Here is a 22,613-nt window from a genome sequence, read left to right as displayed (position 1 = left end):
TAGCCGTAGCATTACTGTAGGCTGACACTGTATATATACCTGTGTAACACTGTATATAGCCGTAGCATTGCTGTAGGCTGACACTGTATATATACCTGTGTAACACTGTATATAGCCGTAGCATTGCTGTAGGGTGACACTGTATATATACCTGTGTAACACTGTATATAGCTGTAGCATTACTGTAGGGTGACACTGTATATATACCCGTGTAACACTGTATATAGCCGTAGCATTGCTGTAGGGTGACACTGTATATAGCTGTAGCATTGCTGTAGGGTGACACTGTATATATACCTGTGTAACACTGTATATAGCCGTAGCATTGCTGTAGGGTGACACTGTATATATACCTGTGTAACACTGTATATAGCTGTAGCATTGCTGTAGGGTGACACTATATATACCTGTGTAACACTGTATATAGCCGTAGCATTGCTGTAGGGTGACACTGTATATATACCTGTGTAACACTGTATATAGCCGTAGCATTACTGTAGGCTGACACTGTATATATACCTGTGTAACACTGTATATAGCCGTAGCATTGCTGTAGGGTGACACTGTATATATACCTGTGTAACACTGTATATAGCCGTAGCATTACTGTAGGCTGACACTGTATATATACCTGTGTAACACTGTATATAGCTGTAGCATTACTGTAGGGTGACACTGTGTATATATACTTGTGTAACACTGTATATAGCCGTAGCATTGCTGTAGGGTGACACTGTATATATACCCGTGTAACACTGTATATAGCCGTAGCATTGCTGTAGGGTGACACTGTATATATACCTGTGTAACACTGTATATAGCTGTAGCATTGCTGTAGGGTGACACTCTATATATATATATATATATATATATATATATATATATATATATATATATATATATATATATATATATATATACCTGTGTAACACTGTATATAGCTGTAGCATTGCTGTAGGGTGACACTGTATATATACCTGTGTGACACTGTATATAGCCGTAGCATTACTGTAGGCTGACACTGTATATATACCTGTGTAACACTGTATATAGCTGTAGCATTACTGTAGGCTGACACTGTATATATACCTGTGTAACACTGTATATAGCCGTAGCATTACTGTAGGCTGACACTGTATATATACCTGTGTAACACTGTATATAGCCGTAGCATTACTGTAGGCTGACACTGTATATATACCTGTGTAACACTGTATATAGCCGTAGCATTGCTGTAGGGTGACACTGTATATATACCTGTGTAACACTGTATATAGCTGTAGCATTACTGTAGGGTGACACTGTATATATACCCGTGTAACACTGTATATAGCCGTAGCATTGCTGTAGGGTGACACTGTATATAGCTGTAGCATTGCTGTAGGGTGACACTGTATATATACCTGTGTAACACTGTATATAGCCGTAGCATTGCTGTAGGGTGACACTGTATATATACCTGTGTAACACTGTATATAGCCGTAGCATTGCTGTAGGGTGACACTGTATATATACCTGTGTAACACTGTATATAGCCGTAGCATTGCTGTAGGGTGACACTATATATACCTGTGTAACACTGTATATAGCCGTAGCATTGCTGTAGGGTGACACTGTATATATACCTGTGTAACACTGTATATAGCCGTAGCATTACTGTAGGCTGACACTGTATATATACCTGTGTAACACTGTATATAGCTGTAGCATTGCTGTAGGGTGACACTGTATATATACCTGTGTGACACTGTATATAGCCGTAGCATTACTGTAGGCTGACACTGTATATATACCTGTGTAACACTGTATATAGCTGTAGCATTACTGTAGGCTGACACTGTATATATACCTGTGTAACACTGTATATAGCCGTAGCATTACTGTAGGCTGACACTGTATATATACCTGTGTAACACTGTATATAGCCGTAGCATTACTGTAGGCTGACACTGTATATATACCTGTGTAACACTGTATATAGCTGTAGCATTGCTGTAGGGTGACACTGTATATATACCTGTGTGACACTGTATATAGCCGTAGCATTACTGTAGGCTGACACTGTATATATACCTGTGTAACACTGTATATAGCTGTAGCATTACTGTAGGCTGACACTGTATATATACCTGTGTAACACTGTATATAGCCGTAGCATTACTGTAGGCTGACACTGTATATATACCTGTGTAACACTGTATATAGCCGTAGCATTACTGTAGGCTGACACTGTATATATACCTGTGTAACACTGTATATAGCCGTAGCATTGCTGTAGGGTGACACTGTATATATACCTGTGTAACACTGTATATAGCTGTAGCATTACTGTAGGGTGACACTGTATATATACCCGTGTAACACTGTATATAGCCGTAGCATTGCTGTAGGGTGACACTGTATATAGCTGTAGCATTGCTGTAGGGTGACACTGTATATATACCTGTGTAACACTGTATATAGCCGTAGCATTGCTGTAGGGTGACACTGTATATATACCTGTGTAACACTGTATATAGCCGTAGCATTGCTGTAGGGTGACACTGTATATATACCTGTGTAACACTGTATATAGCCGTAGCATTGCTGTAGGGTGACACTATATATACCTGTGTAACACTGTATATAGCCGTAGCATTGCTGTAGGGTGACACTGTATATATACCTGTGTAACACTGTATATAGCCGTAGCATTACTGTAGGCTGACACTGTATATATACCTGTGTAACACTGTATATAGCCGTAGCATTGCTGTAGGGTGACACTGTATATATACCTGTGTAACACTGTATATAGCCGTAGCATTACTGTAGGCTGACACTGTATATATACCTGTGTAACACTGTATATAGCTGTAGCATTACTGTAGGGTGACACTGTGTATATATACTTGTGTAACACTGTATATAGCCGTAGCATTGCTGTAGGGTGACACTGTATATATACCCGTGTAACACTGTATATAGCCGTAGCATTGCTGTAGGGTGACACTGTATATATACCCGTGTAACACTGTATATAGCCGTAGCATTGCTGTAGGGTGACACTGTATATATACCCGTGTAACACTGTATATAGCTGTAGCATTGCTGTAGGGTGACACTCTATATATATATATATATATATATATATATATATATATATATATATACCTGTGTAACACTGTATATAGCTGTAGCATTGCTGTAGGGTGACACTGTATATATACCTGTGTGACACTGTATATAGCCAAGAAAAAAAAACAAAAAAAAACATTCAAGTCCCATGTAACGGGAGAAGAATTTAACACCAAAGGCTGTGTCAATTGTAAAAGTACATTTGTAATTTATATAATTGAATGCACTATCTGCAAAAAACAATATACAGGTAGAACTACCAGAAAAGTAGGTAAGCGCATAAGAGAACATCTTTCTTACATTTCCAACAAACGTACCTGTTCAGCACTTTCCACTCATTTTATTGAATTTCACCATCAGGACGTCAGGTCCTTCAAATGGCAAGCCATAGAACAGATAACTACACCGCCCAGGGGCGGTGATAAGTTATCTATACTATGTAAACAAGAAACATACTGGATTTTTAAAACTAAATGCTTAATACCATATGGTTACAACTCTGAATATGACATCATAAATTACTGGCAGAAATAATCGTATTAGGAGTATAGACATATATGAGATCCCCTTTTTTAGGCTAGTGAATATATGGGCCCCCTTCTTTATTAGGACTATGTGTTCAGACTTCAATGATTCATAAGTTTTTATATTGGTTAAACACATAGATAAAACAATATATACCGCATAGTTTAGTAATATACACTTTATCCTAATGTACGTTTCGATAGTGTTTTTTTTTGGTTATCTATCTACAAGGTTATTGTTAATCTGTTTAATTACTATAGGCCCGTTCAAATCTACACTTGCTCTTTCTTGCTTCCTTGTTCATGTTTACTTTTATTGTGTTTGCCACTTCTCTACATATTAAGAGGCAGTTAGAAATTATCTCTCCCTCTATTAATAATGAGAGTGGTTAAACAATATTAAAGAGATTTTGTTTTTTGGTTTTATCACACACATTGATCAAAACATGAATGCTTGTGCTGTAATCATCATGTCTGTATATCTCCTCTTAAGTATTGATTTTACAGCTCATCTAATTTAAAAGACTTATTGCTTCAAATATTCTAATTTATATTGTTCTCTGGGTTATTGTACTAACTCTCTAGCTTGTACTCTCTATATTTGTTTCTTCATTTTTTATTGTCTGCAACTTTTGTATTTATGTACCTATGTATACACTACATTGCTTATTTCCCAATCTGTGTTTAAAGGGAAATCTGGTATGTAAGGGGTTAAGGTGATCAGCAAACACACAAAATGTTTTTAACCAATGAATATGGATTGTTCAGCATAAAAGGGAGCACCCCCTAACAGGTGCTATTCTATGATTACGGTCAATATGACCGAAACCGGTCAGAGTTTACTTGCTTGAACCCTATCCATGCTGTTGTATGTCCTTTGTACATGTTTTTAAAGGAATAAAGGATATGTTATTTTTTTACCTGCTGCTTCAACTTGGAACTATTTTTTTACTGTATATAGCCGTAGCATTGCTGTAGGGTGACACTGTATATATACCTGTGTAACACTGTATATAGCCGTAGCATTGCTGTAGGGTGACACTGTATATATACCTGTGTAACACTGTATATAGCTGTAGCATTACTGTAGGGTGACACTGTATATATACCTGTGTAACACTGTATATAGCTGTAGCATTGCTGTAGGGTGACACTGTATATATATATACCTGTGTAACACTGTATATAGCCGTAGGGTGACACTGTATATATACCTGTGTGACACTGTATATAGCCGTAGCATTACTGTAGGGTGACACTGTATATAGCCGTAGCATTACTGTAGGGTGACACTGTATATAGCCGTAGCATTGCTGTAGGGTGACACTGTATATATACCTGTGTGACACTGTATATAGCCGTAGCATTGCTGTAGGGTGACACTGTATATATACCTGTGTGACACTGTATATAGCCGTAGCATTACTGTAGGGTGACACTGTATATAGCTGTAGCATTGCTGTAGGGTGACACTGTATATATACCTGTGTGACACTGTATATAGCCGTAGCATTGCTGTAGGGTGACACTGTATATAGCTGTAGCATTGCTGTAGGGTGACACTGTATATAGCTGTAGCATTGCTGTAGGGTGACACTGTATATATACCTGTGTGACACTGTATATAGCCGTAGCATTGCTGTAGGGTGACACTGTATATAGCTGTAGCATTGCTGTAGGGTGACACTGTATATATACCTGTGTGACACTGTATATAGCCGTAGCATTGCTGTAGGGTGACACTATATATATTTATACCTGTGTAACACTGTATATAGCCGTAGCATTGCTGTAGGGTGACACTGTATATATACCTGTGTGACACTGTATATAGCCGTAGCATTGCTGTAGGGTGACACTGTATATAGCTGTAGCATTGCTGTAGGGTGACACTGTATATAGCTGTAGCATTGCTGTAGGGTGACACTGTATATATACCTGTGTGACACTGTATATAGCCGTAGCATTGCTGTAGGGTGACACTGTATATATACCTGTGTGACACTGTATATAGCTGTAGCATTGCTGTAGGGTGACACTGTATATAGCTGTAGCATTGCTGTAGGGTGACCCTGTATATAGCTGTAGCATTACTGTAGGGTGACACTGTATATAGCTGTAGCATTGCTGTAGGGTGACACTGTATATAGCTGTAGCATTGCTGTAGGGTGACACTGTATATAGCCGTAGCATTGCTGTAGGGTGACACTGTATATATAGCTGTAGCATTGCTGTAGGGTGACACTGTATATAGCCGTAGCATTGCTGTAGGGTGACACTGTATATATAGCTGTAGCATTGCTGTAGGGTGACACTGTATATAGCTGTAGCATTGCTGTAGGGTGACACTGTATATAGCCGTAGCATTGCTGTAGGGTGACACTGTATATATAGCTGTAGCATTGCTGTAGGGTGACACTGTATATATAGCTGTAGCATTGCTGTAGGGTGACACTGTATATAGCTGTAGCATTACTGTAGGGTGACACTGTATATAGCTGTAGCATTGCTGTAGGGTGACACTGTATATAGCCGTAGCATTGCTGTAGGGTGACACTGTATATAGCTGTAGCATTGCTGTAGGGTGACACTGTATATAGCTGTAGCATTGCTGTAGGATGACACTGTATATATAGCCGTAGCATTGCTGTAGGGTGACACTGTATATAGCTGTAGCATTGCTGTAGGGTGACACTGTATATAGCCGTAGCATTGCTGTAGGGTGACACTGTATATAGCTGTAGCATTGCTGTAGGGTGACACTGTATATATAGCTGTAGCATTGCTGTAGGGTGACACTGTATATATAGCTGTAGCATTGCTGTAGGGTGACACTGTATATATAGCTGTAGCATTGCTGTAGGATGACACTGTATATATAGCTGTAGCATTGCTGTAGGGTGACACTGTATATATAGCTGTAGCATTGCTGTAGGGTGACACTGTATATATACACCTGTGTAACACTGTATATAGCTGTAGCATTGCTGTAGGATGACACTGTATATATACACCTGTGTAACACTGTATATAGCTGTAGCATTGCTGTAGGATGACACTGTATATATAGCTGTAGCATTGCTGTAGGGTGACACTGTATATATAGCTGTAGCATTGCTGTAGGGTGACACTGTATATATACACCTGTGTAACACTGTATATAGCTGTAGCATTGCTGTAGGATGACACTATATATACACCTGTGTAACACTGTATATAGCTGTAGCATTGCTGTAGGGTGACACTATATATACACCTGTGTAACACTGTATATAGCTGTAGCATTGCTGTAGGATGACACTGTATATATAGCTGTAGCATTGCTGTAGGATGACACTGTATATATAGCTGTAGCATTGCTGTAGGATGACACTGTATATATAGCTGTAGCATTGCTGTAGGATGACACTGTATATATAGCTGTAGCATTGCTGTAGGGTGACACTGTATATAGCTGTAGCATTGCTGTAGGATGACACTGTATATATAGCTGTAGCATTGCTGTAGGATGACACTGTATATATAGCTGTAGCATTGCTGTAGGGTGACACTGTATATAGCTGTAGCATTGCTGTAGGGTGACACTGTATATAGCCGTAGCATTGCTGTAGGGTGACACTGTATATAGCTGTAGCATTGCTGTAGGGTGACACTGTATATATAGCTGTAGCATTGCTGTAGGGTGACACTGTATATAGCTGTAGCATTGCTGTAGGGTGACACTGTATATATAGCTGTAGCATTGCTGTAGGGTGACACTGTATATATAGCTGTAGCATTGCTGTAGGGTGACACTGTATATAGCCGTAGCATTGCTGTAGGGTGACACTGTATATAGCTGTAGCATTGCTGTAGGGTGACACTGTATATATAGCTGTAGCATTGCTGTAGGGTGACACTGTATATAGCTGTAGCATTGCTGTAGGGTGACACTGTATATATAGCTGTAGCATTGCTGTAGGGTGACACTGTATATAGCTGTAGCACATTTTATTTAACCTTTGGGAAAACTAATATCTTACTTTGCTAATGTCAATGTGTCTGTCCTTTCTCCGGTCATGAGTGCGCTCTATCTGTAGAACAATGTGTTTCTCCCTTTCTACCACTTAAAGTGATACTGAACCCAAACTGTTTCTTTCATGATTCAGATACAGCAGCAATTTTCTAATTTACTTCTATTATCAATTTTTCTTTCTTCACTTGCTATCTTTATTTGAAAAAAAGGCATCTAAGCTAAGGAGCCAGCAAAATGTTTGGTTCAGAACCATGGACAGCACTTGTTTATTGGTGCTGTCCAATCAGCATGGACAACCCAGGTTTTTCCCCAATAATGGACCGGCATCTAAACTTACATTCTTGCTTTTCAAATAAACATAGCAAGAGAACAAAGAAAATTGACAATAGGAGTAAATTAGAAAGTTGCTTAAAATTACTGATCTATCTGAATCATGAAAGAAAAAAATTGGGCTCAGTGTCCCTTCAAGTCCACGCATGGCAGTTTTTTAATCTGGGTTTTCGTTCCTTTGCATATTTCACGTGTGTTCTTAATAGATGATCAGTGTTGCTAAATGATTGATAAAGGCCTTCCTGCCTGCTGCTAATAGTTATATCGGCATAAAAGCACTGCTGTTGTCTTGCTGTACTGCTAGACAGGACGTACGTGTTACAAGCCTGGGCTATGGGGTTGTTCTGACACAGGAGCCTTTAACACGGTTCCTGCCACCTCTGTTGTACAGTGATAGTGAGACAGAGGCACTTGCTATTGATCAGTTAAAGTGAAAGTAAATTTTTAGATACGCCAACAATGCTATTGATAATACAACTCCCATAATGTATAGTTGCTAACTTTTTATGTTTAAAAAAAGTTTCTATACTTAGGAAATTTATATTTAATATTGCGTACCTTTAGCTAGCTTCCTCCGCCCCTGCTAGCTTCCGGGTTTAGAAGTGTTAGAGGAAAGAGCGGTCCCACCCGCTCTATACATCTTAAGCCGTGCACGCTCTCGTGAGCCCAATATTTTGCGCATGCGCAATGATAGAGCTCCGATACTAAACATTGAATCACTGGATTCATTGTTTAGTATGGGTGCGGCAATCGTATAATTTGTTTGTAAGAAGAGAATTCCCAGATGACTGTAACGAGTAAACAAAATTTAGTAAGTTCTAACAAAGTATATTTCAGTTGAGTTATGTCACTATAAGGGATTTCCTTTGAAGCTCTAAATGCGCTTGCGGCGGCTATCGTGAACGTGCATCGGATTGTGGATGAACTTCGAGGATAGCCGCATGCGCATTTGAAAATGGGGTGTAAAAAGAACAAGTTAGACGCCAATGGGGGACCAATGAAATTCGGATATCGCTGTTTCATCACGACAGAAGGCAATTTTTTTTTATTATGCAGACGGAGGAACGGCTAACAAGTATTGCGGCTTTGAGGGTAAAAAAAATGATGAATGAAAGTGATGTTATTTTTAATAGATTTATATAAGCATATGTAGGGATATACTCAACTTTACTTTCACTTTAAGAACAAAAACAGCATGTTTGTCTTATCAATTGTTATTAACATGATACAGTGAAAGGATGTTGTTAAAGGGACAGGAAACCCCAACATTTTCTTTCATGATTTGGATAATACGTTTTAAACAACTTTCCAATTTACTTCTATTATCAGATTTGTTTCATTCTCCTGTTATCCTTTGCTGAAGGAACAGCATTACACTACTGGCAGCTAGCTGAACACATGTAGTTAGCCAATCACAAGAGACAAATTTGTGCAGGCACCAGTCAGCAGCTAGCTCCCAGTAGTGTAGGAGAACAAAGGAAATGTGTAGACATATGTGAATTTACAAGTATCTTAACATGACCTGACTCATGCAAGTTTAGTTTTGACTTTCCTATCACTTTACGACACGTAGAAATACAAAAATAAAATATTCTAACCTGTTATAACCCTGCACCTGGGGCAGCTATGCACCACTGGGAGCTAGCTGATCACATCCGGTGAGCTACTGACAGCAAGCATATGTGTGTAGGTACCAACCAGCGGCTAACTCATGAGCCTATCTAGGTATGCTTTTCAACAATAGATACCAGGAGGACTGAGTCAATTTGGTAATAGAAGTAAATGTAAAAGTCTCTCAAATTTGCTGCTCTCCTGACGAATGAAGGTTTAGTTTTAACCGTTATCCCCCTCTCAGTTTTCAATAAAAATAAAAAATCCAATTTACTTAACCTATAAAATGAACCACTTGGTCTACTTTTTGAAACTTAGCACCATGAGAGAATACTGAGGTATGCTCAGGGGTGTGCATGTGACTTGAGCACTGTATGGTGGTAGTTTGTCGCCTGCAGGGTCAGTATGTGCCTTTGTGGTGTAATATTGTTACGGCTTTTGTTTCCTTTCAGGCGATGTTTACGGACACCTGTTAGCCTACCTCAGTCTGGGACCCGTCTTCATTCTCATCAGTTTTGTGACGTTAATCGTTTTCAAAAGGGAACTTCACACGGTGAGATCTGGCACCATCAGATTTACCTCCTAACTCTCCGCAGCTGTAAATCCCCTGTAGGCTTAGCGCAAACCCTGGTATAAAAGCGCACAGTTAGTTAAAGTGAATGTAAACTTTAGCATTCTCGCTCAAGTCATAGGATAGAATTTAAAACATGAATGAGACTTTCATTTATCAAATTTGTAGTCTATACTGATCTTCTTCTTTCACTTTAATGTGTTATTGCACTGTTGCTTGTGTATAACTATGGGTTAAATACATAGCTAAAGTCAGCTCTGGTGATGGTGACTACACACATATGCCTCTACACTGTTCCTTGCATATAAATGTGTGGGACAAGCACAGGTTTTACACACAAACAAGAGGCGTTTAATAGCCATTTAAGTTTTAATCATTGTTGGTAATTTCCTAGTTATTAGTTGTTGTTTTTTATATGAATGTTCTGATGAATAAGTTTAATTTACATATAAGTTGTGTGATTTAGTTTTATTTTAAAGGGACAGTCTACACCAGAATTTGTATTGTTTCAAAAGATAGATAATCCCTTTATTACCCATTCCCCAGTTTTGCATAACCAACACAGTTATATTAATTTACTTTTTACCTCTGTGATTACCTTGTATCTAAGCCTCTTCTGGCAGCCCCCTGATCATCTATTGACTTGCATTTTCACCAATTAGTGCTGTGTCCTGCACATCTCCACGGAAGTGAGCACAATGTTATCTATATGGCTCTCCTGTTGTGAAAAGCAAATAAAAAAGCATGTGATAAGAGGCTGGGTCTGTAGTGGTTTAGAAACAGGCAGATATGTAGAGGTTTAAATGTTATAAAAGTATATGAATCTAACAATGTTGGTTGTACAAAGCTGGGGAATGGGTAGTAAAGGCGTTGTTTATCTTTTTAAACAATTTTAGTGTTGACTGTCCCTTTACTACATTAAACCAAAACCAATTATATAAGAAAAGAGAGGGGCAAAGCTATATATGAAAAATGTATTCTATATCTAGTCACTAACGCAGAAACAGCCTTATTAGCCCCATATGTGTGTTTGTTTTTTCTTCTTTTTCCTCCAATAAGAACTTTCCTGCAGTATCAATCTGGTCTCACCTCTATCGACAAAATAGCAGGAGGTCTTCTAATGACAAATGCGCACGTTTCAGCCACACTGACTGATATACCTGAGGTTCATCAGGTCTGGAAGTGTTTTACCTTATTATGCGGTTTTAAAGGGACATTAAACACCTCAAGATATTAATATAAATAGTTTAATTACGCGTAGTAAAACAACTTTGCAATATACGCTCATTATTTATTTCTTCTGTTAAGTGTGATCAGTCCACGGGTCATCATTACTTCTGGGATATTACTCCTCCCCAACAGGAAGTGCAAGAGGATTCACCCAGCAGAGCTGCATATAGCTCCTCCCCTCTACGTCACTCCCAGTCATTCTCTTGCACCCAACGACTAGATAGGATGTGTGAGAGGACTATGGTGATTATACTTAGTTTTATATCTTCAATCAAAAGTTTGTTATTTTAAAATAGCACCGGAGTGTGTTATTATCTCTCTGGCAGAGTTTGAAGAAGAATCTACCAGAGTTTTTGTTATGATTTTAGCCGGAGTAGTTAAGATCATATTGCTGTTTCTCGGCCATCTGAGGAGAGGTAAACTTCAGATCAGGGGACAGCGGGCAGATGAATCTGCATAGAGGTATGTAGCAGTTTTTATTTTCTGACAATGGAATTGATGAGAAAATCCTGCCATACCGATATGTCATGTATGTATACTTTACACTTCAGTATTCTGGGGAATGGTACTTCACTAGAATTACACTGTAAGAAATACATAAAGCTGTTTAATAACTAGAGATTATGTTTAACGTTTTTGCTGGAATGTAAAATCGTTTTCATTTACTGAGGTACTGAGTGAATAAATGTTTGGGCACTATTTTTCCACTTGGCAGTTGCTTAATCTGTTTTCTGACAGTTTCTGTTCTCCCTCACTGCTGTGTGTGAGGGGGAGGGGACGTTTTTTTGGCGCTTTTACTACGCATCAAATATTTCAGTCAGCAACTCATTGTATTCCCTGCATGATCCGGTTCATCTCTACAGAGCTCAGGGGTCTTCAAAACTTATTTTGAGGGAGGTAATTTCTCTCAGCAGAGCTGTGAGAATTATAGTTTGACTGAGATAAAAAACGTTTATTCTGTAATTTGTTTCCTGCTTTCAGAATTTGTTATCTTTGCTAATGGGATTAAATCTTTGCTAAAGTTGTGTTATTTACAAGGATTGAGGCTATAACTGTTTCAATTTATTAATTTTCAACTGTCATAGATCTTCTGTGCTTCTTAAAGGCACAGTACGTTTTAATATTATTCTAATTGAATTGTATTTCCAAGTTACAAGTTTATTTGCTAGTGTGTTAAACATGTCTGATTCAGAGGATGATACCTGTGTCATTTGTTGCAATGCCAAAGTGGAGCCCAATAGAAATTTATGTACTAACTGTATTGATGCTACTTTAAATAAAAGTCAATCTGTACAAATTGAACAAATTTCACCAAACAACGAGGGGAGAGTTATGCCGACTAACTCGCCTCACGTGTCAGTACCTACATCTCCCGCTCAGAGGGAGGTGCATGATATTGTAGCGCAGAGTACATCTGGGCGGCCATTACAAATCACATTACAGGATATGGCTACTGTTATGACTGAGGTTTTGGCTAAATTACCAGAACTAAGAGGTAAGCGTGATCACTCTGGGGTGAGAACAGAGTGCGCTGATAATATTAGGGCCATGTCAGACACTGCGTCACAGGTGGCAGAACATGAGGACGGAGAACTTCATTCTGTGGGTGACGGTTCTGATCCAAACAGACTGGATTCAGATATTTCAAATTTTAAATTTAAACTGGAAAACCTCCGTGTATTACTAGGGGAGGTGTTAGCGGCTCTGAATGATTGTAACACAGTTGCAATACCAGAGAAAATGTGTAGGTTGGATAAATATTTTGCGGTACCGACGAGTACTGAGGTTTTTCCTATACCTAAGAGACTTACTGAAATTGTTACTAAGGAGTGGGATAGACCCGGTGTGCCGTTCTCACCCCCTCCGATATTTAGAAAAATGTTTCCAATAGACGCCACCACAAGGGACTTATGGCAAACGGTCCCTAAGGTGGAGGGAGCAGTTTCTACCTTAGCTAAGCGTACCACTATCCCGGTGGAGGATAGCTGTGCTTTTTCAGATCCAATGGATAAAAAATTAGAGGGTTACCTTAAGAAAATGTTTGTTCAACAAGGTTTTATATTGCAACCCCTTGCATGCATTGCGCCGATCACGGCTGCAGCGGCATTCTGGATTGAGTCTCTGGAAGAGAACATTGGTTCAGCTACTCTGGACGACATTACGGACAGGCTTAGAGTCCTTAAACTAGCTAATTCATTCATTTCGGAGGCCGTAGTACATCTTACTAAACTTACGGCGAAGAATTCAGGATTCGCCATTCAGGCACGCAGGGCGCTGTGGCTAAAATCCTGGTCAGCTGATGTTACTTCTAAGTCTAAATTGCTTAATATACCTTTCAAAGGGCAGACCTTATTCGGGCCCGGGTTGAAAGAGATTATCGCTGACATTACAGGAGGTAAAGGCCATGCCCTGCCTCAGGACAAAGCCAAGACTAGACAGTCTAATTTTCGTTCCTTTCGTAATTTCAAAGCAGGAGCAGCATCAACTTCCTCTGCACCAAAACAGGAAGGAGCTGTTGCTCGCTACAGACAAGGCTGGAAACCTAACCAGTCCTGGAACAAGGGCAAGCAGACTAGGAAACCTGCTGCTGCCCCTAAAACAGCATGAATTGAGGGCCCCCGATCCGGGATCGGATCTAGTGGGGGGCAGACTTTCTCTCTTCGCCCAGGCTTGGGCAAGAGATGTTCAGGATCCCTGGGCGCTAGAGATAATATCTCAGGGATACCTTCTGGACTTCAAATACTCTCCTCCAAGAGAGAGATTTCATCTGTCAAGGTTGTCAACAATCCAGACAAAGAAAGAGGCGTTTCTACGCTGCGTACAAGAGCTCTTGTTAATGGGAGTAATCCATCCAGTTCCACGATCGGAACAGGGACAGGGGTTTTACTCAAATCTGTTTGTGGTTCCCAAAAAAGAGGGAACTTTCAGACCAATCCTGGACTTAAAGATCCTAAACAAATTCCTAAGAGTTCCATCGTTCAAGATGGAGACTATTCGGACAATTTTACCTATGATCCAAGAGGGTCAGTACATGACCACTGTAGATTTAAAAGATGCTTACCTTCACATACCGATTCACAAAGATCATTATCGGTACCTAAGGTTTGCCTTCCTAGACAGGCATTACCAGTTTGTGGCTCTTCCATTCGGATTGGCTACAGCTCCAAGAATCTTCACAAAGGTTCTGGGTGCTCTTCTGGCGGTACTAAGACCGCGGGGAATCTCGGTAGCTCCATACCTAGACGACATTCTGATACAAGCTTCAAGCTTTCAAACTGCCAAGTCTCATACAGAGTTAGTGCTGGCATTTCTAAGGTCACATGGATGGAAGGTGAACGAAAAGAAAAGTTCACTCGTTCCACTCACAAGAGTTCCCTTCCTGGGGACTCTTATAGATTCTGTAGAAATGAAGATTTACCTGACAGAGGACAGGCTAACAAGACTTCAAAGTGCTTGCCGCACCCTTCATTCCATTCAACACCCGTCAGTGGCTCAATGCATGGAGGTAATCGGCTTAATGGTAGCGGCAATGGACATAGTACCCTTTGCACGCTTACACCTCAGACCACTGCAACTGTGCATGCTAAGTCAGTGGAATGGGGATTACTCAGACTTATCCCCTTCTCTGAATCTGGATCAAGAGACCAGAAATTCTCTTCTATGGTGGCTTTCTCGGCCACATCTGTCCAGGGGGATGCCATTCAGCAGACCAGACTGGACAATTGTAACAACAGACGCCAGCCTTCTAGGTTGGGGTGCCGTCTGGAATTCTCTGAAGGCTCAGGGACAATGGAGTCAGGAGGAGAGTCTCCTGCCAATAAACATTCTGGAATTGAGAGCAGTTCTCAATGCCCTCCTGGCTTGGCCCCAGTTGACAACTCGGGGGTTCATCAGGTTTCAGTCGGACAACATCACGACTGTAGCTTACATCAACCATCAGGGAGGGACAAGAAGCTCCCTAGCTATGATGGAAGTATCAAAGATAATTCGCTGGGCAGAGTCTCACTCTTGCCACCTGTCAGCAATCCACATCCCGGGAGTGGAGAACTGGGAGGCGGATTCCTTAAGTCGTCAGACTTTTCATCCGGGGGAGTGGGAACTTCATCCGGAGGTCTTTGCCCAAATACTTCGACGTTGGGGCAAACCAGAGATAGATCTCATGGCGTCTCGACAGAACGCCAAGCTTCCTCGTTACGGGTCCAGATCCAGGGATCCAGGAGCAGTCCTGATAGATGCTCTGACAGCACCTTGGGACTTCAGGATGGCTTACGTGTTTCCACCCTTCCCGTTGCTTCCTCGATTGATTGCCAGAATCAAACAAGAGAGAGCATCAGTGATTCTAATAGCACCTGCGTGGCCACGCAGGACTTGGTATGCAGACCTGGTGGACATGTCATCCTGTCCACCTTGGTCTCTACCTCTGAAACAGGACCTTCTGATACAGGGTCCCTTCAAACATCAAAATCTAACTTCTCTGAAGCTGACTGCTTGGAAATTGAACGCTTGATTTTATCAAGACGTGGGTTTTCTGAGTCAGTTATTGATACCTTAATACAGGCTAGGAAACCTGTTACCAGAAAGATTTACCATAAGATATGGCGTAAATACCTATATTGGTGTGAATCCAAAGGTTACTCTTGGAGTAAGGTTAGGATTCCTAGGATATTGTCTTTTCTACAAGAAGGTTTAGAAAAGGGTTTATCTGCTAGTTCATTAAAGGGACAGATCTCAGCTCTGTCCATTCTGTTACACAAACGTCTGTCAGAAGTTCCTGACGTCCAGGCTTTTTGTCAGGCTTTGGCCAGGATTAAGCCTGTGTTTAAAACTGTTGCTCCACCATGGAGTTTAAACCTTGTTCTTAATGTTTTACAGGGCGTTCCGTTTGAACCCCTTCATTCCATTGATATAAAGTTGTTATCTTGGAAAGTTCTACTTTTAATGGCTATTTCCTCGGCTCGAAGAGTCTCTGAATTATCAGACTTACATTGTGATTCTCCTTATTTGATTTTTCATTCGGATAAGGTAGTCCTGCGTACTAAACCTGGGTTCTTACCTAAGGTAGTTACTAACAGGAATATCAATCAAGAGATTGTTGTTCCTTCTTTATGCCCAAATCCTTCTTCAAAGAAGGAACGTCTACTGCACAACCTGGATGTAGTCCGTGCTCTAAAATTTTACTTACAGGCAACTAAGGAATTTCGACAAACGTCTTCTCTGTTTGTCATTTACTCTGGGCAGAGGAGAGGTCAAAAAGCTTCCGCTACTTCTCTTTCTTTTTGGCTTCGTAGCATAATTCGTTTAGCTTATGAGACTGCTGGACAGCAGCCTCCTGAAAGAATTACAGCTCATTCTACTAGAGCTGTGGCTTCCACTTGGGCCTTCAAGAATGAGGCCTCTGTTGAACAGATTTGCAAGGCTGCAACTTGGTCTTCGCTTCATACTTTTTCCAAATTTTACAAATTTGACACTTTTGCTTCATCGGAGGCTATTTTTGGGAGAAAGGTTCTTCAGGCAGTGGTTCCTTCTGTATAAAGAGCCTGCCTATCCCTCCCGTCATCCGTGTACTTTTGCTTTGGTATTGGTATCCCAGAAGTAATGATGACCCGTGGACTGATCACACTTAACAGAAGAAAACATAATTTATGCTTACCTGATAAATTCCTTTCTTCTGTAGTGTGATCAGTCCACGGCCCGCCCTGTTTTTAAGGCAGGTAAATATTTTTTAATTTATACTCCAGTCACCACTTCACCCTTGGCTTTTCCTTTCTCGTTGGTCCTTGGTCGAATGACTGGGAGTGACGTAGAGGGGAGGAGCTATATGCAGCTCTGCTGGGTGAATCCTCTTGCACTTCCTGTTGGGGAGGAGTAATATCCCAGAAGTAATGATGACCCGTGGACTGATCACACTACAGAAGAAAGGAATTTATCAGGTAAGCATAAATTATGTTTTTGTTCACCTTTCCTGTAATTTAATTCTAAATATTGTGGGTTTTCTAATTCATATTAAACATGGAAGTGCAGACACAGCAATATTCTGCACAGTCATTGGTTGCACACTTTAGTAAGCTATTTATACCCATTGCTAATTGGCCTCAGCAGAAAAGGTAACCTAAGTTACAATATGGCGGCACCCACTGCTATATGGACATTAGAATGTTACTCTTATTTGTTTCATTATTTAAACAACGGGAATAGGGCCCTAAATTCCTCCTGTATTTTGTTTGATAAATTGTGTCCTGTGTCTTAAAAATTATTTTTATTATTATCAGTTATTTGTAGGGCGCCAACAGATTCCGCAGCGCTATAAACATCGGCGGAATACAAGGAAGCATTTATAGGTATCAGACGGGTAAAGGGCCCTGCCAAGAGTCGCACTGTTGTAGTCGGCTCTAAAGAAGGGGATCTACAAACAGCTGGGCTCTTAGGCTTACATGCTAAGGGGGTTCAAGGGGATAGCAATGGAGGAGAAGAACTTGTATAAAGAAAGGTTAGCGTAGGTTGTATGCATCCCTGAACAGTAGAGTCTTTATTGTATCATCGTTGTACTTTTATCTCATGGACCTTGCTGTTGAATTTGTTGTCGCTTTATAAATAAAGAATAATAATAAAAAAACATAATTTTTTATAAAATAACTGTACAAATTATTCTCTGGCTAATCTTTGCTTTGAATAAAACATTCAAGCTATGGTTTAGTAGGCGTTTTTTTTAACGTCCCTTTTAACGCGGGAGGTGTGTCATTTGGGAGACTGTAAAAGAGATCCCAATAACGGCACCAAGCGGCTTTATTCTAGGTGCCATATGGGTGTATTCTGTATTTAAACTTACTATTTATCTGGGGCTAACACAATATTGTGGCGCCCTCTCTCTTCCTTTCTTACACATAAAACAGCCAAACGTGGCTTTACTTAATAATTCTAATGTCTGGGAAGGGGGTTATTGCCGAGTTGTGCAGTTGCTCTGAACGCGCCGTGAGTATTTATTGTACAGCAGTAGGAAGTCTCTGCTCACGCTTCTTCCCTTCTTTTTCAGATTTCTTTTCTAGGCGGTTTACTCATGAACGAAGGTGTTAACTGGTTAATAAAGAACATATTCCGGGAGCCCCGTCCTTGTGAAGGTATGAGCCGCACAACAGTCTCTAAATCATCTTTTATTTTTTATTTTTTTTTAAGCTTATTCTGATATATTTAAAGGTATAGAAAACCCCAACATTTTCTTTTAGGATTCAGATAGAACATACAATTTTAAACAACTTTCCAATTTAATTCTATTATCAAATTTTCTTCATTCTCTTGTTATCCATTGCTGAAGGGACAGCATTACACTACTGACAGGAAGCTGACAATATTTATTTAGCCAATCACAAGAGACAAATGTGTACATGCACCAATCAGCAGCAGCTCCCACTAGTGTAGGATTTGTGCATATTCATATTTTAACAAGGGATACTAAGAACAAAGCATATTTGAAAATAGAAGTGAATTTAAAAGTGTCTTAAAACTACCTGTTCTGTCTGAATCATGCAAGTTTAAGTTTGACTTTCCTATCCCTTTAATATTCTCGTGATCTCACTGTAGAGCTAATGATTTGTCTTTTTTTATTTCAAACTTAAAGTGAAAGTTAATCCTAGCGTTTTACAAACACTAGGATTTACTATTGAAACAAATAAAGGGGACTTTCATTCATGAAGTAAAAGATACTTCATGTAGAAAACTTCTTTGTTTTAACCGATCGCCGTTTTTTTTTTTTTTTCAACAAAATTACAAATTTTATCTGGGAGTCATAATACAAAAAAAAATCTTCATTTTTGTCCCTAATAATATTCTGCCAGACCTCTCTTGGGTCCTTCATAGTTATATATCTAGAGCAATATAGGGACAATATAAGGGCTAGGTCCTCCAAGCACTTTTTTATATTCAAGACTGCCTGACAAAACAAAAGTACTGTTCTATGGTCTAATAGGAAAATAAAAAGAAATGTGAGTTAAAGGCTACAACTGCACTAATAATTATCATCCTGGAGTAATAACAGCATCTGACATCTAGAGTCATCATAAAGAAAGGGGAGTGAGGCTTTTGGTATGTAGTGGGGTGTAAGAGAGGGAGAATAAAATGAAGTACAATATTTTATAATTTGTAAAAAAACGTTTATCCACCTCTTCAAGCTTTTGTCTTATATTTTGTGTGGTAGCATCGCCATCTAGTGGCTGAAAAAGGAAATTGATATCTAATGTTAATAGCTCCTCGTAGCGATATTAAGACAGAAAATACAAGTGGTATAGATACCCTGGATAAATGTATATTAGGTTGTGGAGGTAATTATCACCCAATAAGTATCTATGAATGAGCAGGAAATCTGTGTAACAAATAAATTTGGAATGGCACATTATACAAAGCATATATTGGTTTATCCCCTCACAGCCTTGGCTGCAGACCGCAAAAAAAAGGGTCTAGGTGTAAAGTATGTGAGCCATCCTCTCTAGTATTGATATAGCGTTAAGGTGAAAATAATGTAACCTTCTGTAGGAAAATAACTGACTAAATTGTGCGCATCTTATGAACATATGCTAGAATCAAGATATCAACTGATAAAGAAGCAGTGTGGAAAATTGTGTGCATCGAAAGCAACATTAGCATAGTATCTCCTATATTGTAGCTGGGGTGGTTCCTACGAGGTGTACAAATACAGTAAGAGAGATCAAACATAACTATTGTATTATTCCAAGCCTCTGTCTATTAAACATGTGTCACTATACATATTATAACATTGGTAAATTATAGTGTAACCAAGCACCGTTAATGCCTGTTACTGAGTGAATAAAAAGAATAGAGTCCTGTCTTTAGCCTTCTCCGGTCCTCGCCAGTCCCTGCTCACGCTTTGGTGCCAAAAGAACAGGCTTGTGCTTGTCCATGAGGGAGCTGGTGAAGGCTGCATTCTCATTGCGGATGTGTGGTAGTCCAGCGATTAAGAACATATGGTCAGTAGCTCTGCATGAGCAGATCCTAGAGTCATATTGCTGGTTCGGGGATAGTCGCCAGGAACTAATGCCCCCATTATTAGAGCTGTTGAGTATTATTTCATAAGGTCTCATGTCCCGTTCTGATAGCAGATGTAACAAGTCACCCCCTGTAAGGAACTGTATTTCCCTTCCATATTCATTTGATGATTGCTTCCATGTCATGTAAGGACTTACCCCTATGCAGGTTCCAGGGGTACTGATGCCTTTCTGTTCCCAAAAGATTTGCGTTAAGAGAGATGGGCAGTCAGTAGGTATTGTGATTAACTGTGGTAGGTCCCACTCTCTAGGATAGTTGATCACGTTGTGATGTAAGGTCAGGTTTGCTGTGTCAGCTGAGTGATCCGGTGTGGGTAAATCTTTGCCTTTTGCAGGTGTATTTTCCATATATGATAAAAGTTCTTTCTCTGAGGGTGTTCTGTCGATTAGTGATTGAAATAGTGCCTCAATTCTAGCAAATTGTCTATCCAGGTTATCTGTGATATCTTCACTCCTCGTGGTTGCAGTTTGCATTGTCATTTCCGATGTGTATATCATCTAGCTGGTAGTGAATATGAATTGAGCAGAGAGACAAGGGCCCGCCAAGGATTATTGATATGATGCGGCTTGTTTAAAGTGCAGCCAGCAGTGGCTAGATACCCCAGAGGTCTGGGGGGGGAACGCTGCCTGAGAGAGTGCCGCCGCTACAGGCCTCAACTGTCCGATTCCGGCTCTGGAATCGCCAACACAGCAGTTTAAGGTATGGGGTTTGAGAGCAGGTAACTGTGAGTATGATGAGATTCATAGATTTGTTGGATGCTGTTAAATTAAAACAGTAAGCGACGGATTACAGTTTTTTCCTCCAGAGCTCCAGGAAGATGCGACATCTCAGAGTCGCAGCTTGGACACGCCCCCCCCCCCGATCGCCGTTTTTAGCTGCTTCAGCAGCCCACGGCTAAAAAATGTTTTTGCTAAGATGTGACGTTTTCACCTCTTAGCCAATAGCCGTGCGGTAAATCCAGCTCCCATGGGCGCCAAGTCGGATTTACCGCACGGCTATTGGCTAAGAGGTGAAAACGTCACCTCTTAGCAAAAACATTTTTTAGCCGTGGGCAGCTGTAGCAGCTAAAAACGGCGATAGGTTAAAACAAATAAAGGAGCTTTCTACATGAAGTTTCTTATACTTCATGAATGAAAGTGCCCTTTATTTGTTTCAAAAGTCAATCCTAGCATTTGTAAAACACCAGTCATTTTTGTTGTTTAAAAAGAAAGATAATCCCTTTATTACCCATTCCCCAGTTTTGCATAACCAACACAGTTATATTAATACACGTTTCACCTCTGTAATTATCTTGTATCTAAGCCTCTGCTGACTGCCCCCTTATTTCAGTTCTTTTGACAGACATTCAGTTTAGGCAATCAGTGCTCACTCCTAGGTCACTTTACGTGCATGAGCTCAATGTTATCTATATGAAACATGTGAACTAATGCCCTCTAGTGGTCAAAATGTATTCAGATTAGAGGCAGTCTTCAAGGTCTAAGAAATTAGCATATGAACCTCCTAGGTTTAGCTTTCAACTAAGAATACCAAGAGAACAAAGCAAAATTGGTGATAAAAGTAAATTGGGAAGTTGTTTAAAATTGCATGCCCTATTTAAATCATGACAGGTTTTTTTGGTCTTGACTGTCCCTTTAAAGGGATATGAAACCCAATTTTATTTATTTCATGCTTCAGATAGAACATGCAATTTGAAATAACTTTCCAATGAATGATCTAATTGTTTCATTTTCGTTGTATGCTTTGTTGAATAGTATACCTGGGTAGGCATAGAAGCTTCTGATTGGTGGCTGCACACATATATGCCTCTTGTCGCTGGGTCTCAGTAGTGCATTACTTCTACAACAAAAGATACTAAGGGAATGAAGCAAATTGGGTAATTGCAGTAAATTTGAAAGTTGTTTAAAATAATATGCTCCATCTGAATCATGAAAGAAAAAAATGTGGTTTCATGTCCCTTTAAATATCCCTTTACTATCAATACAATAACTTTATTGCTTCTTTTGCAGGAACCCACACGACAGTCACAACAGAATATGGCTTGCCGTCCAGTCATTCCCAGTTTATGTGGTTTTTCTCTGTTTATTCATTCCTCTTCCTCTATTTAAGGTGAATATACATGTAATGCTTGTGTTAAAGGGACATGGATTCACATCACTTCTAT

At 39.9% G+C, this 22,613-nt stretch overlaps 1 protein-coding gene across 2 annotated transcripts in view; it reads left to right on the top strand.

The window, feature by feature from the left end:
• Positions 1-22,613, top strand: part of DOLPP1 (dolichyldiphosphatase 1) — a 54,334-nt gene that overhangs the window by 3,547 nt on the left and 28,174 nt on the right. For both annotated transcript variants that reach the window (XM_053696120.1, XM_053696121.1), the window contains exons 2-4: positions 10,050-10,150; positions 18,429-18,513; positions 22,459-22,558. In XM_053696120.1, the coding sequence (XP_053552095.1) occupies positions 10,050-10,150; positions 18,429-18,513; positions 22,459-22,558 (286 nt within the window). The remainder of the gene's footprint in view (positions 1-10,049; positions 10,151-18,428; positions 18,514-22,458; positions 22,559-22,613) is intronic.

This window comes from Bombina bombina, chromosome 12, assembly GCF_027579735.1.
Source record: "Bombina bombina isolate aBomBom1 chromosome 12, aBomBom1.pri, whole genome shotgun sequence".
NCBI lineage: Eukaryota > Metazoa > Chordata > Amphibia > Anura > Bombinatoridae > Bombina > Bombina bombina.
This window is presented reverse-complemented; position numbering and strand designations above follow the sequence as displayed.